At 41.3% G+C, this 16,971-nt stretch overlaps 1 protein-coding gene across 1 annotated transcript; it reads right to left on the bottom strand.

Moving 5' to 3' along the window:
• Positions 1-474: 474 nt before the first annotated feature.
• LOC132519053 (toll-like receptor 2) lies at positions 475-15,952 on the bottom strand. Its single transcript, XM_060147024.1, is given in 3 exon segments — positions 475-1,318; positions 1,320-1,420; positions 15,803-15,952. Coding segments are annotated over 3 exon segments (954 nt in total). The 3' UTR covers positions 475-615.
• Positions 15,953-16,971: the final 1,019 nt, after the last annotated feature.

The following is a 16,971-nucleotide window of genomic DNA, read 5'->3' as shown; positions in this document are numbered from 1 at the left end:
CTCCAAAACGCCTTCGCTTCTTTTCAGTATAAGACCTCCTCTAACTGCCTACACAACTTATTTTTTAAAAAAAAAAGTTAGAAAATGAACACAATATGAAAAGATAATTCGGTAAAAAGTAACTCTCATGGTATCTATTTTTTGAGAATCTGACTGAAATTCTAAAATGAAGTTATCAAAAAACACTGTCTTGTTCACATAAAATATTTTGTAATAGAGAAAATAATAAATATAGCTGTCAAAAATCACTTAATGAAAATCTGCTGTAATCCTTGCACTAATACACAGATTGTTGTACGCAAATGCTCATTCTTCAAAATTTTTCTACTTTGAAGAGATTTCAGTAACATCTGTAACTTCTGAAGAATACTATTTATTAGTGCCTATGCAAAATGATAATAGTAAAACTCTGAATCAACATAGAGCTGAGTTTTGAAACCTGAGAATATTTCATTTTATAGATATTTTTCTTTTAAAAACTAGAATTGTTCTTCAACTGAAACCCTTCCTGCTGGGGATGGCCTTTTTCTCAATGGGCTCCAGCAGAATGAGAATGGCAGCATCGTCGTTCTCATCAAAGAGACGAAAATGGGAGAAGTCCAGCTCGTACTTGCACTACTCACTCTTCACAAAGTTCTCAGAAAGCACAAAGATGGTTTTGTGGCTCTTTTCAATGGAGTCAATGATATTGTCTATAATCCACTTGCCAGGAATGAAGTCCCGCTTGTGAAGACACAACTTAAAGGGAGGTCTGAAGTGCTCCAGCTCCTGGACCATGAGGTTCTCCACCCAGTAGGAATCCCGTTCACTGTAGGACACAAAGGCGTCATAGCAGATGTCCCTGCGGGGAGCCTTCCTGGGCTTCCTCTTGGCCTGGAGCCAGGCCCACATCATCTTCATGTACCACAGTCCGTGGAAATGGTGGCACAGAACTCCCACGAGCAGGAACGACAGGAAAAGGGCACAGCACACGGCAGACACCACGGCTGCCCTGTGGCATTCAGAAGGCGAGAGCCGGGTGTCCTGAACCCGCTGGCCCCGCACGGAGGATGGAGAGTCACACAGGTATTCTTCTGGCCAGTCGATCAGGACCTGGGCCAGGGCCTGCTGCCCCTGTGTGAAAGACAGGAAGTCACAGGAGCAAACGAAACTGTTGCCACCAGCTTCCAAAGTCTTCAGTTTTTGAAAAGAATCAAGTTGCTCCTTAGAGAAAGTTTTATTTTCTTGCTTACTTTCCAAGAAGAAGGAAGTACCTGGGAGCATCTTCGACATGTACCTGAAAATGTAAAGTTCTTTAAGATGTGACAAAATAAAAGACTATATTGCTAACATCTAATATGCCTAGTGTCTGGGAAACATTGAGAGTTAGATTGTATAGTTTGACACTGGATAAATTCAAGTATGTTACCTTTTCTGACCACTGGTAAGAGTTAAGTAAAGAACCAAGTGTACACTGACAAAGATCAATGTTAGTCAGGTTTTTCTAGAGAAAGCAACATTGTCCCGAGATTACAGATTATTTTGTCTTAAAATCAAAGTATGTAGGGAGAACCTTTGAACTGACTGTTTCAGTTATGCTCCAACCATCAAATGTTCACTGAGGTCCGAGTATCCTGTGGATTTTAAATATTGAGAAGGGAGATATGGTATTAAGCAAGTTTTGGCAGTTTCAACTGTGAATATCTTTAGTTAATATAAAAGCATGTTTTTAAAGTTCTGTCATTGTGGAAAATTCTCATAGCTAAGCTCTGTTGTTATTACAGTTTCTGTTGGGTCTGGTCTTATCATGGAATTGCAGCCATCTCATTTTCCATTTTCCTGAAGTACAGTCTTCCAGTTCTATATTCAATAACTGATTTTCAAATCTTATTGTTTAGTTACTTCGACTTGTTTTACTATTAGTTTTTTCACTGTGGGCCTGAGTGTAAGAGTGTCTTCTGTTACTTGTGATCTCATATGAAGAGCAGTATTTCTGAGTTCTAAATATTTTGGAAACTTGAAAGATTGACAAAACCTTTCAGAGTGAAATTGACCTCTTTATATGTGGTCAAAAGGTACAAATTTCCATCTGGAGGTAGAAGATGGCGGAAGAGTAAGACGCGGAGATCACCTTCCTCTCCACAGATACACCAGAAGTACATCTACGCGTGGAACAACTCCTACGGAGCACCTACTGAACGCTGGCAGAAGACCTCAGACCTCCCAAAAGGCAAGGAACCCCCCACGTACCTGGTTAGGGCAAAAGAAAAAACTAAACAGAGACAAAAGGATAGGGACGGGTCCTGCACCAGCGGGAGAGAGCTGTGAAGGAGGAAAAGTGTCCACACACTAGGAAGCCCCTTCGCGGGTGGAGACTTCGGGAGGCGGAGTGGGGGAGCTTGGGAGCCGCGGAGGAGAGCACAGCAACAGGGGTGCGGAGGGCAAAGCGGACAGATTCCAGCGCAGAGGATCGGGCCGACCGGCACTCACCAGCCGAGAGGCTTGTCTGCTCGCCCGCCGGCGCGGGCGGGACTGGGAGCTGAGGCTCCGGCTTTTGTCAGAGCGCCGGGAGAGGACTGAGGTTGGCGGCGTGAACACAGCCTGCAGGGCGTTGGTGCGCCACGACTGGCCGGGAGAGAGTCCGGGGAGGGGTCTGGACCTGCCGAAGAGGTAAGAGACTTTTACGTCCCTCTTTGTTTCCTGGTGCACGAGGAGAGGGGATTAAGAGCGCTGCTTGAGAGGGCTCCAAGGACGGGCGCGAGCCGCGGCTAAGATTGCGGAGCCCAGAGACGGACATGGGACGCTGAGGCCGCTGCTGCCGCCGTCAGGAGGCCTGTGTGCGAGCACAGGTCACTAGCCACACGCCCTTCCGGGGAGCCTGTGCAGCCCGCCACTGCCAGGGTCCCGGGATCCAGGGTCGGCTCCCCCGGGAGAGCACACGGCGCCCTCAGGCTGCAGCGTCACGCCGGCCTCTGCCGCTGCAGGCCAGCCCCGCACTCCGTGACCCTCCCTACCCCCCGGCCTGGGTGAGCCAGAGCCTCCGAATCAGCGGCTCCTTTAACCCCGTCCTGTCTGAGCAAAGAACAGACGCCCTCCGGCGACCTACACGCACAGGCGGGGCCAAATCCAAAGCTGAGCCCCTGGGAACTGTCAGAACAAAGAAGAGAAAGGGAAATCTCTCCCAGCAGCCTCAGAAGCAGCGGATTAAAGCTCCACAATCAACTTGATATACCCTGCATCTGTGGAATACCTGAATAGACAACGAATCATCCCAAATTAAGGAGCCCTGTGGATGAAAGGCTCTTGGTGCTGCAGCCAGGAGTCAGTGCTGTGCCTCTGAGGTGGGAGAGCCAACTTCAGGACACTGGTCCACAAGAGGCCTCCCAGCTGCACATAATATCAAACAGCAAAAATCTCCGAGAGATCTCCATCTCAACGCCAGCACCCAGCTTCACTCAACGACCAGCAAGCTACAGTGCTAGACATCCTATGCCAAACAACTAGCAAGACAGGAACACAACCCCACCCATTAGCAGAGAGGCTGCCCAAAATCATAGTAAGTCTACAGACACCCCAAAACACACCACCAGACGTGGACCTGCCCACCAGAAAGACAAGATCCAGCCTCATACACCAGAACACAGGCACTAGTACCCTCCACCAGGAAGCCTACACAACCCACTGAACCAACCTTAGCCACTGGGGACAGACACAAAAAACAACAGGAACTACGAACCTTCAGCCTGCAAAAAAGGAGACCCCAAACACAGTAAGATAAGCAAAATGAAAAGACAGAAAAACACACAGCAGATGAAGGAGCAAGATAAAAACCCACCAGACCTAACAAATGAAGAGGAAATAGGCAGTCTACCTGAAAAAGAATTCAGAATAATGATAGTAAGGTTGATCCGAAATCTTGGAGATAGAATGGACAATAGAATGGACAAATTGCAAGAATCAGTTAACAAGGACCTAGAAGAACTAAAGATGAAACAAGCAACGATGAACAACACAATAAATGAAATTAAAAATACTCTAGATGGGATCAATAGCAGAATAACTGAGGCAGAAGAACGGATAAGTGACCTGGAAGATAAAATAGTGGAAATAACTACTGCAGAGCAGAATAAAGAAAAAAGAATGAAAAGAACTGAGGACAGTCTCAGAGACCTCTGGGACAACATTAAACGCACCAACATTCGAATTATAGGGGTTCCAGAAGAAGAAGAGAAAAAGAAAGGGACTGAGAAAATATTTGAAGAGATTATAGTTGAAAACTTCCCTAATATGGGAAAAGAAATAGTTAATCAAGTCCAGGAAGCACAGAGAGTCCCATACAGGATAAATCCAAGGAGAAATACACCAAGACACATATTAATCAAACTGTCAAAAATTAAATACAAAGAAAACATATTAAAAGCAGCAAGGGAAAAACAACAAATAACACACAAGGGAATCCCCATAAGGTTAACAGCTGATCTTTCAGCAGAAACTCTGCAAGCCAGAAGGGAGTGGCAGGACATATTGAAAGTGTTGAAGGAGAAAAACCTGCAACCAAGATTACTTTACCCAGCAAGGATCTCATTCAGATTTGATGGAGAAATTAAAACCTTTACAGACAAGCAAAAGCTGAGAGAGTTCAGCACCACCAAACCAGCTCTACAACAACTGCTAAAGGAACTTCTCTAGGCAAGAAACACAAAAGAAGGAAAGAACCTACAATAATGAACCCAAAACAATTAAGAAAATGGGAATAGGAACACACATATCGATAATTACCTTAAATGTAAATGGACTAAATGCTCCCACCAAAAGACACAGATTGGCTGAATGGATACAAAAACAAGACCCATATATTTGCTGTCTACAAGAGACCCACTTCAGACCTAGAGACACATACAGACTGAAAGTAAGGGGATGGAAAAAGGTATTTCATGCAAATGGAAACCAAAAGAAAGCTGGAGTAGCAATTCTCATATCAGACAAAATAGACTTTAAAACAAAGACTATTAGAAGAGACAAAGAAGGACACTACATAATGATCAAGGGATCGATCCAAGAGGAAGATATAATAATTGTAAATATTTATGCACCCAACTTAGGTGCACCTCAATACATAAGGCAAATACTGACAACCATAAAAGGGGAAATCGACAGTAACACATTCATAGTAGGGGACTTTAACACCCCACTTTCACCAATGGACAGATCATCCAAAATGAAAATAAATAAGGAAACACAAGCTTTAAATGATACATTAAACGAGATGGAGTTAATTGATATTTATAGGACATTCCATCCAAAAACAACAGAATACACATTTTTCTCAAGTGCTCATGGAACATTCTCCAGGATAGATCATATCTTGGGTCACAAATCAAGCCTTGGTAAATTTAAGAAAATTGAAATTGCATCAAGTATCTTTTCTGACCACAACGCCATGAGACTAGATATCAATTACAGGAAAAGATCTGTAAAAAATACAAACACATGGAGGCTAAACAATACACTACTTAATAATGAAGTGACCACTGAAGAAATCAAAGAGGAAATCAAAAAATACCTAGAAACAAACGACAATGGAGACACAACGACCCAAAACCTGTGGGATGCAGCAAAAGCAGTTCTAAGGGGGAAGTTTATAGCAATACAAGCCCACCTTAAGAAGCAGGAAACATCTCGAATAAACAACCTAACCTTGCACCTCAAGCAATTAGAGAAAGAAGAACAAAAAAACCCCAAAGCTAGCAGAAGGAAAGAAATCATAAAAATCAGATCAGAAATAAATGAAAAAGAAATGAAGGAAACAATAGCAAAGATCAATAAAACTAAAAGCTGGTTCTTTGAGAAGATAAACAAAATAGATAAACCACTAGCCAGACTCATCCAGAAAAAAAGGGAGAAGACTCAAATCAATAGAATTAGAAATGAAAAAGGAGACGTAACAACTGACACTGCAGAAATAAAAGAGATCATGAGAGATTACTACAAGCAACTCTATGTCAATAAAATGGACAATCTGGAAGAAATGGACAAATTCTTGGAAATGCACAACCTGCCAAGACTGAATCAGGAAGAAATAGAAAATATGAACAGACCAATCACAAGCACTGAAATTGAAACTGTGATTAAAAATCTTCCAACAAAGAAAAGCCCAGGACCAGATGGCTTCACAGGCGAATTCTATCAAACATTTAGAGAAGAGCTAACACCTATCCTTCTCAAACTCTTCCAAAATATAGCAGAGGGAGGAACACTCCCAAACTCCTTCTACGAGGCCACCATCACCTTGATACCAAAACCAGACAAGGATGTCACAAAGAAAGAAAACTACAGGCCAATATCACTGATGAACATAGATGCAAAAATCCTCAACAAAATACTAGCAAACAGAATCCAACAGCACATTAAAAGGATCATACACCATGATCAAGTGGGGTTTATTCCAGGAATGCAAGGATTCTTCAATATACGCAAATCTATCAATGTGATAAACCATATTAACAAACTGAAGGAGAAAAACCATATGATCATCTCAGTAGATGCAGAGAAAGCTTTTGACAAAATTCAACACCCATTTATGATAAAAACCCTGCAGAAAGTAGGCATAGAGGGAACTTTCCTCAACATAATAAAGGCCATATATGACAAGCCCACAGCAAACATCATCCTCAATGGTGAAAAACTGAAAGCATTTCCACTAAGATCAGGAACAAGACAAGGTTGCCCACTCTCACCACTCTTATTCAACATAGTTTTGGAAGTTTTAGCCACAGCAATCAGAGAAGAATAGGAAATAAAAGGAATCCAAATCGGAAAAGAAGAAGTAAAGCTGTCACTGTTTGCAGATGACATGATCCTATACATAGAGAACCCTAAAGATGCTACCAGAAAACTACTAGAGCTAATCAATGAATTTGGTAAAGTGGCAGGATACAAAATTAATGCACAGAAATCTCTGGCATTCCTATATACTAATGATGAAAAATCTGAAAGTGAAATCAAGAAAACACTCCCATTTACCATTGCAACAAAAAGAATAAAATATCTAGGAATAAACCTACCTAAGGAGACAAAAGATCTGTATGCAGAAAATTATAAGACACTGATGAAAGAAATTAAAGACGATACAAATAGATGGAGAGATATACCATGTTCTTGGATTGGAAGAATCAACATTGTGAAAATGACTCTACTACCGAAAGCAATCTATAGATTCAATGCAATCCCTATCAAACTACCACTGGCATTTTTCACAGAACTAGAACAAAAAATTTTGCAATTTGTATGGAAACACAAAAGACCCCGAATAGCCAAAGCAATTTTGAGAACGAAAGAAGGAACTGGAGGAATCAGGCTCCCAGACTTCAGACTATACTACAAAGCTACAGTTATCAAGACGGTATGGTACTGGCACAAAAACAGAAAGATAGATCAATGGAACAGGATAGAAAGCCCAGAGATAAACCCACGCACATATGGTCACCTTATCTTTGACAAAGGAGGCAGAAATGTACAGTGGAGAAAGGACAGCCTATTCAATAAGTGGTGCTGGGAAAACTGGACAGCTACATGTAAAGGTATGAAATTAGATCACTCCCTAACACCATACACAAAAATAAGCTCAAAATGGATTAAAGACCTAAATGTAAGGCCAGAAACTATCAAACTCTTAGAGGAAAACATAGGCAGAACACTCTATGACATAAATCACAGCAAGGTCCTTTTTGACCCACCTCCTAGAGAAATCGAAATAAAAACAAGAGTAAACAAATGGGACCTAATGAAACTTAAAAGCTTTTGCGCAGCAAAGGAAACCATAAAGAAGACCAAAAGACAACCCTCAGAATGGGAAAAAATATTTGCAAATGAAGCAACTGACAAAGGATTGATCTCCAATATTTATAAGCAGCTCATGCAGCTTAATAACAAAAAAAACAAACAACCCAATCCAAAAATGGGCAGAAGACCTAAATAGACATTTCTCCAAAGAAGATATACAGAGTGCCAACAAACACATGAAAGAATGCTCAACATCACTAATCATGAGAGAAATGCAAATCAAAACTACAATGAGATATCATCTCACACCAGTCAGAATGGCCATCATCAAAAAATCTAGAAACAATAAATGCTGGAGAGGGTGTGGAGAAAAGGGAACCCTCTTACACTGTTGGTGGGAATGTAAATTGATACAGCCACTGTGGAGAACAGTATGGAGGTTCCTTAAAAAGCTGCAAATAGAACTACCATATGACCCAGCAATCCCACTACTGGGCATATACCCTGAGAAAACCAAAATTCAAAAAGAGTCATGTACCAAAATGTTCATTGCAGCTCTATTTACAATAGCCCGGAGATGGAAACAACCTAAGTGTCCATCATCGGATGAATGGATAAAGAAGATGTGGCACATATATACAATGGAATATTACTCAGCCATAAAAAGAGACGAAATTGAGCTATTTGTAATGAGGTGGATAGACCTAGAGTCTGTCATACAGAGTGAAGTAAGTCAGAAAGAGAGAGACAAATACCGTATGCTAACACATATATATGGAATTTTAAAAAAAAAATGTCATGAAAAACCTAGGGGTGAAACAGGAATAAAGACACAGACTTACTAGAGAATGGACTTGAGGTTATGGGGAGGGGGAAGGGTAAACGGTGACAAAGCGATAAAGAGGCATGGACATATATACACTACCAAACGTAAGGTAAATAGCTAGTGGGAAGCAGCCGCATAGCACAGGGAGATCAGCTCGGTGCTTTGTGACCGCCTGGAGGGGTGGGATAGGGAGGGTGGGAGGGAGGGAGACGCAAGCGGGAAGAGATATGGGAATATATGTATGTATATAACTGATTCATTTTGTTGTGAAGCTGAAGCTAACATACCATTGTAAAGCAATTATACTCCAATAAAGATGTTAAAAAAAAAAAAGGTACAAATTTCCAGTTATAAGATATATACTTCTGGGAATGTGATGTACAGCATGGTGACTATAGTTAGTAATACTGTTTTAGTAATACTGTTATTATACCTTCAAAAGTTGCTAAGAGTAGATCTTAAAACTTCTCATCACCAGAAAAAAATAGTAACTATGTGAAATGATGGATTTTAACTAAACTTATTGTGATGATTATTTCACATTATATATACATATATCAAATCATTATGTTATACATCTTAAACTAATACAATACTATACGTCAATCATATCTCAATAAAACTCGGGCAGGGGGTACACATTGAGATACCACTACATGCCCACTAGAAAGGCTAAAATGAAAGACTGACAATATCGACAATACCAAGGATGTAGAACAACTGAAACTCTCATACATTGCTGCTGGCAATGCAAAACGATACACCCACTTTGGGAAAGTTTGACAGTTTCTTATCAAATTAAATATGCACTTAATGATGCAACAATCTCAACCCTAGGTAATTACCCACGAGAAATGAAAAAATAAGTCCACACAAAAGCATGTACTTTATTCAGAGCTAGAAATGACCCAAATATCTATCATCTCATGAACAGATAAAGAAATCGTTGTATGTGTATACGATAGAATACCACTCAACAATAAAAAGGCAGAGCTGCTGAAATATGCAAGAATATTGATGATCTGAAAAGAATTATACTAAGTGAAAGAAGTCAGACACAAACACATACTATAGAATTCATTTAAATGAATTCTGCACAATTCATTTAGATTTAAATTCTACACAAAGCAAAACTATGACAGAAAGCAGGGGTATCAGGGAGCCGGGTTGGAGAGGGGATTGACTGCATAGAGGCATATGGGGACTTTTGGGGGTGATAGAAATGTTCTGTATCATGATTTCGATGGTGGTTACATGACTGTATCTCTTTGTCAAGTTCATCAAACTGTACTTTTTATATTGATAAATTTTATTATATATAAATTATATCAATAAAACCGACTTTAAAACATCCTCTTCTCTCCAAGAGCAAAGGATGGATATATCAGGCCTCCAAAATGGAGAAGCTAACCTTTTGCTTGCCTTTTAGAGAAGGAAGGAGAAAACACCTAATTTCTCTAGCAGGTCATCCTGCCTTGCTTATAAAATGTCTCCTTTTACTTTAATAAGTTTACATTAATTTCTCTCACTTGCAACAAAAAGAGACCTGACTAAGATATTTCCTGATGGAAAGAAAATTGTTTCTTAAGTAACTCAGGAAGTCCAAACTACCTAGAAATATAAAATCTTCTAATATCATATTCAAATGGTTTTATCCCTTCTGGAATGCTCATTTTCAGCTTTCTGCCTTGGAATACCACTCCATGTGTAATCAGAGCAATTCATCACCCAAATTTTACAAAGTCCATTCCAGGACTAAACTCATCAGACTATAATGATTCCAGAAATTAAGATATTCCTAGTAAGAATGGTCTAAATGTTCATTTTTTTAAAAAAGAAAGGAAGAAAGAAGAAACAAAGACCAATAAAATCTCTTAGAGTAAAACTGACTGCTTCATCTGTCAGCCCAAGTGACTGATCTTCTACATTGATTTCAGACTTCTTGGTACCTAACTCCAAGGATTGGAAGCATCAAACTTAAGTTAATTCAGAACAGAAAGTCCATAAAAGTCTTGGTTTTTTTTTTTTAATTTAGAGAATCTGTGAATATTTCAGGAATCTAAAACTTGGGAAAATGAAAAAAGAGAGGGAAAGAGACTTTACTTCAAGTTCTCTGATGCACTATCCCAGATGCAAAGGGCCAAACCATGAAGATGATATATGAGGTAAGTTTGTATAGGTTAGGTCCAAATATACAAAACTCTCAAGGGCAATGCAAATAACTTTCATCTGTTGCAAGACTGGTAGTGGATGATAAAAAAGGAGATTTCAAATTCACACACAGCTGCTGAATGTGGCTGGATGTAAATTTCATGAGGTCATGGACTTTGTTCTCCTTTGTGCAGGGAAGTATTCCCAGCCCTGAGAACACAGTAGGCACTAATCAACTATTACTTGCTTTTTTTAAAAAAATATTTATGTATTTGGCCGATTCGGGTCTTAGTTGCAGCACGCAGGATCTTTTGTTGTGGCACGAGGGCTCTCTAGTTGTGGCACGGGAGCTCCAGAGTGCATGGGCTCTAGTTGTGGTGCACAGGCTTAGTTGCCCTGTGGCATGTGGAATCTTTGCTCTCCAACCAGGGATCAAACCTGCGTCTCCTGCATTGGAAGGCAGACTCTTAACCACTGGACCACCAGGGAAGTCACAACTATTACTTGTTGAGTAGTGGATTGACATGCCTTTTCAGAGCATCAGTTGGGTCTGAAGGAATGGAGTATGGACATTGCAGACACAGGTGGGCCTGCAAAGGAGAGAAGTCTGACCAGTGGCTTCTCGCCCCAACTTCCTTACCTTGCCGCACAATAGCTGACCTTGTTTAAAGACGAGAATGAAGAAATATAGTGTATTGTTTCCAAGCACAGAGTCAGACAAAACCATGAGCAAGCAGCTGGTATCATTTTAATATCTGTATGGCCTCATCAGTCAGGAAGAATATGAAAAGAAGGCAGAATTTTATCAATTTCTAAGTTCTTTGGAGTGCCTTGGGAAATATATTGAAATATCTTAAGAATCAAATAACTGCTAAATCCAACCATGTGATGTGGCAGTCTGGGTAGAAGTTGCTGCCTTCCATGTGCATGGAAAAAATGAGCTCATGATAATAACTCAGAGCCAGGGACATGAGCTGTGTGACCACTGCCTTCTCTAGGTTCAGTCCTGTTACAAAGCATAACTAGGGTTCAGTGTGTACCAGTCATGGTCACAGACAAGAATATTGCCAGCTTCTTAGGCCATATCATTGGCCACCTCTCTATGAATGAATTCCCAAATTATGTATGATGATGTAATGGTTTCCTACGTGTGTGTAAGTATCTTTCAAAGCCTGGAGGTTGCTGTCTTCTTGGCCATTGTATGGACAGTCATACTTGACCCAAAAAGTTTCTGGATGCAATCTCTGGAAGACTTATAATTAGTATTTATATTCATATTTTGTGTTAAGGAATCTATGAATATTTGGGTTTTAAAGACTTGTCACATTTTTTAAATTTGGTGTGTTAGAGTCAAGGTCAAGCTTGTAATTCCAACTTAAAATGTATATTTCATTTATACTTGTGATTTTAAGTTGAAATTTTTCATTGTTTGTAGAAACACGGATTGAAACATTCATCATACATTGAAACATTTAAGAGAGCTTAAACTTTACCATATTTATAAGTGTATTAGTTATATTAGAATTGTTTAAGAACTCAGGAAAGTTTTACTAAGTCAAACAATTGACAAAGAGAACATCAAATATATTACATTTATAAATGCTGCTAAAATTAATTAAAAGTTTAATTAGCTAAGTTTGTAAATGGGACCAAACAATAGCCAAAGTCCCTTTTAAACTGATGTTTAAATTTAGTAGATTTACAAATAGTTAGTCAAACCTAAAAGCTTAAGGAAGGACAAGATTTTTAACTTAGCAAATTTAGTTATTTAGATATTAAATCATAAAGCCAAAGCAAACTCCTGAATTATCTCTTCTGCAGACAAAAAATTATGAGGACTTTTTAAAAAAAAAGCCAACATTGACAAAATTAAATGTGTCACCAAAGAAAAAATTTGCCATGTGTTTCCTTCCTCTTCTGCTGCCTATGGCCACGGCTTCCTCCGGCCTGAGTCAGTTACGGCCTCATCTTCTGGTCTGATCCTGTGTGTCCTGCCAGTGTCCTTCTGCTCCTCCCTCAGCTATGGCTTCCTTGAGCTGTCAATCACTGGAACAGATTTGACTGTGTATACATTATTTACCATGTGCCAGCTCTAGCCCTTTTAGATTGCTAAGGGATGATTTGTACTAAATGTTGGTTTATATGATGGGATTAAATCTATGGGATTAAATCCATGGTTAGGGTTAGGGTTAGGGTAGGGTAGGGTAAGGCATCATCAGATCCAGGAACTCCACTCCCTGATCAAATGTGTGAGTCACTGACTTATCTCCCCAACCTTTTGAAAGAAAACCAGTCCCTCTGAGGCTCCCAGCTCACGTACGCCATTTGCCCTCATGCCCTCCTCTGTCTCTCACCATCAGCTGACCTCCTACTCCCTTCCTCTCACTTGTCGAAGACTTTGGCATCTGCTCACAGACTTCTTCTTAAGATCTTCCAGGAGCCCAGCTGCTTCACTGTTCACAAAGATGACCCACTCATCACCTCTCGGTTCCTATACCCCCTCGTCCCCCGAGCTCCTCCCCTCACTACCTTGGTCTCTCCCTGGACCCTGGGATTACAAACAGTTGTCCAAGTTCAAAATGACTAACTCAGCCTCCTGCGTCTTGCTCAGAGTCCACTGTTCCCTCCCCTTCCCCCAACCCATTGGTCATCTCCTGCCTTGTCTTTCTTCCTTATTTAGTGTAGATTCAGGCCAATGCCTGGTGCAAGCTGGAGCTCACAGGTGGAAGGGTCAGCAGAACCCAGGGTTCCCATCCTCTAAGCATTCTGTGGAGTCATACTTGGCCCCAAATTTCTGGTTCGCTGGGTTCTTCCCCCTTTTTTACAGGGGAAATACCAGCTTGGGTGTGGCCACCGGATGGTCTGAATATGCATGCCCGTTGCACAGGGGCACTGGGGGTGACAGAAGGAGGTCTTGGGGAATTGGGATGATGCAGTCTTTCTTACCTCAGAATCTCCAAGACACACTTACCACCCCCGCAAACCCTCTTGCCAGTGGTGTCACCAAACACGGAGTGGAAGGAGAGGGCTTTTCCCTCCCCCCAATCTCCAGAAACCTTCCCTGCCCTTCCGTATGAACAGCTGGTGTATTCTCACTATCATGTAATGGAAAATAGTGTACAAAAAGCTTCAAGCCCTCTCACCCCTGAGTCAGATCACCACTTCTAAATAGAAATTCTAGAGCCACCACTCTCTTTTCCTTATGTTCCTATTCCTCCTGTGTGACAAAGTCCTAAACCTGAAAGGTCCCTATGGACTTAGAGGAGACCAGGCACTTTTATTATGCTTTTCTAGCCAACCCACCTCACCCTCCACCCTCCTCCAGCCACTGGCATTCTCTGCCTCCCCACATGCTCTCGGGGATGACTTTGCCTCTTATTTCGCAGAGGAAATTAAAGCCATCCACAGAGATCCCCTCAACTTCTCACTGCTCAGCTCCTACCCATACCCACAATCCCCTCCTGCTGCAGTAGGAGAGGGCTCCCTCCTAGAATGGCCGCCAGCCCCACCTGGTTCAGTCGAGACGCTCCCTCCCTGCCATCTCAGGAACCACGTGCTGCTTAGTATCCTCTCTCTCCTGTATTTTCCACCGCTCCATCTCAACCAGATCATTCCTACCAGTGTTTACACATCCTCAAGTCTTTTCCATATTTATTTCAAATAAACAAACAAAAACAAATTCTCATCTCCCTCAAGCTTCTCTCTCTCCCCTCCTTCATAGAGTAACTTCTGGAAAGAGCTCTTTATACTTCCTGTCTCTGTTTCCTCACCTCTTGCCCAGTCTTTAGTCTACTCCAAGCTGGCTTCCACCCCTATCACTCCAACCAGCACTTGCAAAGGTCATCAATGACCGCCATACTGCTAACTCCCAGATACATTGTATTCTTCCTGTTGCCTAACCTGTCAGAACAAATCTCCTTGCTGACACTCCTTCCTTCTTTGCTTCTGCCTTGGCTTCCATGACCCCACATACTTAGGTTTCCTTTTCAATGCTCCTTTACAGACTTATCCTCCCTTACCCTGTTTCCCAAGTCTAGGTCCTAGACCACTCCTCACTGGCTGCTTTCTTCCTAAGGAGTCTCATTTATTCTCATCTCTATGCCAATACCTCTCAAATTTAAGTCTCCCATGCAGACATCTCATCCGAGCTGCAGACCTAGATGGGCAACAGCCTTCTGGAGACATGCGTCCACGTGGATGTCTCAGAGCATGTCCACTCAGCATGTCCAAGTCTGAGCTCATGATACTTCTTGCCAAGGCTGGTCCTCTCTTAGTGTTTTTTATTTCAACATGTGGCACCACCATCTATCCAGAAGCATCTGCTACAAGACTTAGTTCTGCTGATTTTACCTCGAATCCATCCAACTCCTTTTACTCCCACTTCCATCAACCTAGTTAGAGCTACCTTCACCTCTTGCCTGAACTATGAAAACAACCTCCTGATGGTCTCACCTGCTTCGCCTTCTCCGTAGCTCCTTCTTCACGCTGCCTCTAGAGAAGCCCCCTCTAATGAAAATATCATGGGAGCTGCTTATGTAATTTTAAATGTCCTAGTAGTTACATTTTAAAAGGTAAGCAAGAAACAGGTAAAACTGATTTTAATTACATTATATTTAACCCCAAATATTACCATTCCAATATGTAAAGATTATGAAAAAAGTAACAAGATATTTTACATTCCTTTTTTACACTGTCTTTGAAATCCAGTGTGTATTTTACATTCACAGCACATTCCAACTAAGACCAGCAACATTTCAAGTGTTCAATACCCATGTGTGGCTAGTAGCTACCATTACTGGACAGTAGAGATCTAGAATGATCTTTTAACAATGCAAATCTGATCATTTCACCCCACCTCAAGTTTAAAATTCTTCTGTGGCTTCCAAATTGTTCTTAGGATTAGGATCCAGGTATTTAACATAGGCTACAAGTTCCTGCAGGGTCTGTGGTGTGGCTTGTGCTTCAAGTTCTGGTCTCTGCCTCTTCTCACCCTCACCGTCTGTGTGCTGCCACATCAGGTACATCAGACTTTCAGGTTTCCAGACCCACGGAGTTTCCACCCACCACAGACCCTTTGCATATGCTGTTCCCTGTGCTGTGGATACCATCCTCTACTACCATCCCCTCCACCATCACCAGCACCTCCACCACTAGCACCAGCATCCCCACTGCACCATCACCACCACCTCCACCTGCACCATCACCACCTGCCATAGAGACTCTCACTTCTCCTTCAGGTCTCCACTCACCTTCACTTCCCTTACTCTTCAGCCTAGATGTGTGTTCCTTTCCTTCATAGCATTTAGCTTAGTTTGTAACTATATCCTCCCACATGTGTGATTAGTGCCTGTCTCTCTCACGAGGCCATAAAAAGAATTGTTTAGCTCACTATTGTATTCTCAGTGCTTACCCAGTGACTTGTATATAGTATGTGTTCAATAAAAACCTATGAATAAATAAATGGATAAATCAAGATAACCAGGAAATAAAGAACCATAAAATGGGGCACAGAATAGAGCTTGAAGAATGGAGGAGAAGTCAGGGAACACTGTCAAGGTTGGCAGGTAGGCTCCAAAGCGGGATGGAGGGGTGGGAGCAGATGCTTATACTAAGACTGATCTTGTGTTAATATCTCCACTTGAAGTTTAATGTATGTTTGTTTAATGCCTTAACAAGTCTATGAGGCAGGCATTATCTGCATTTTAAATTTAAAGAGGCTCGGAAGGGTTCAGGACTTGTCAAGTGACATAAGTAGGATTGGAACCTCACTGTCTGATTTTAAAGTCCCTGCACCATGCATTTCACTAGATCTCCATAGACAGATGCCTATGCTTCATAAGCTTGCTAGTTTTACTCAATGAGAATAATACTATTCAATGAGAATGTGACTGAACCCTCAAATAATAGAAAAGGCTAGATTTTTCATAGTGCGTATGTAAGTGCCCCTATTTTGTTGCAAGATTTCTTCATACAAATGTTGCCCAGATGCATTGCGCAATTCGAGTGTGATTGCCTCATATGAGACACTTAAGCAAAACAAACCTTGTCTGAAATGATACCATTTACTATTTTGAGAAGGAAGCTAAATGATGATTGTATGGGACCTTCTCAACACCAGTTGACTTTCCCTCCTGTTTAAGCGAGTTTATGCATATAATGTGCTTAACAGAAACTTGGCATACAAAGAGATCAATAACTGTTAGCTGGTATTGTCATGATCATGACCGTTATCC

The sequence above is a fragment of the Lagenorhynchus albirostris genome, chromosome 4 (assembly GCF_949774975.1).
Source record: "Lagenorhynchus albirostris chromosome 4, mLagAlb1.1, whole genome shotgun sequence".
NCBI classification, from domain to species: Eukaryota; Metazoa; Chordata; class Mammalia; order Artiodactyla; family Delphinidae; genus Lagenorhynchus; species Lagenorhynchus albirostris.
This window is presented reverse-complemented; position numbering and strand designations above follow the sequence as displayed.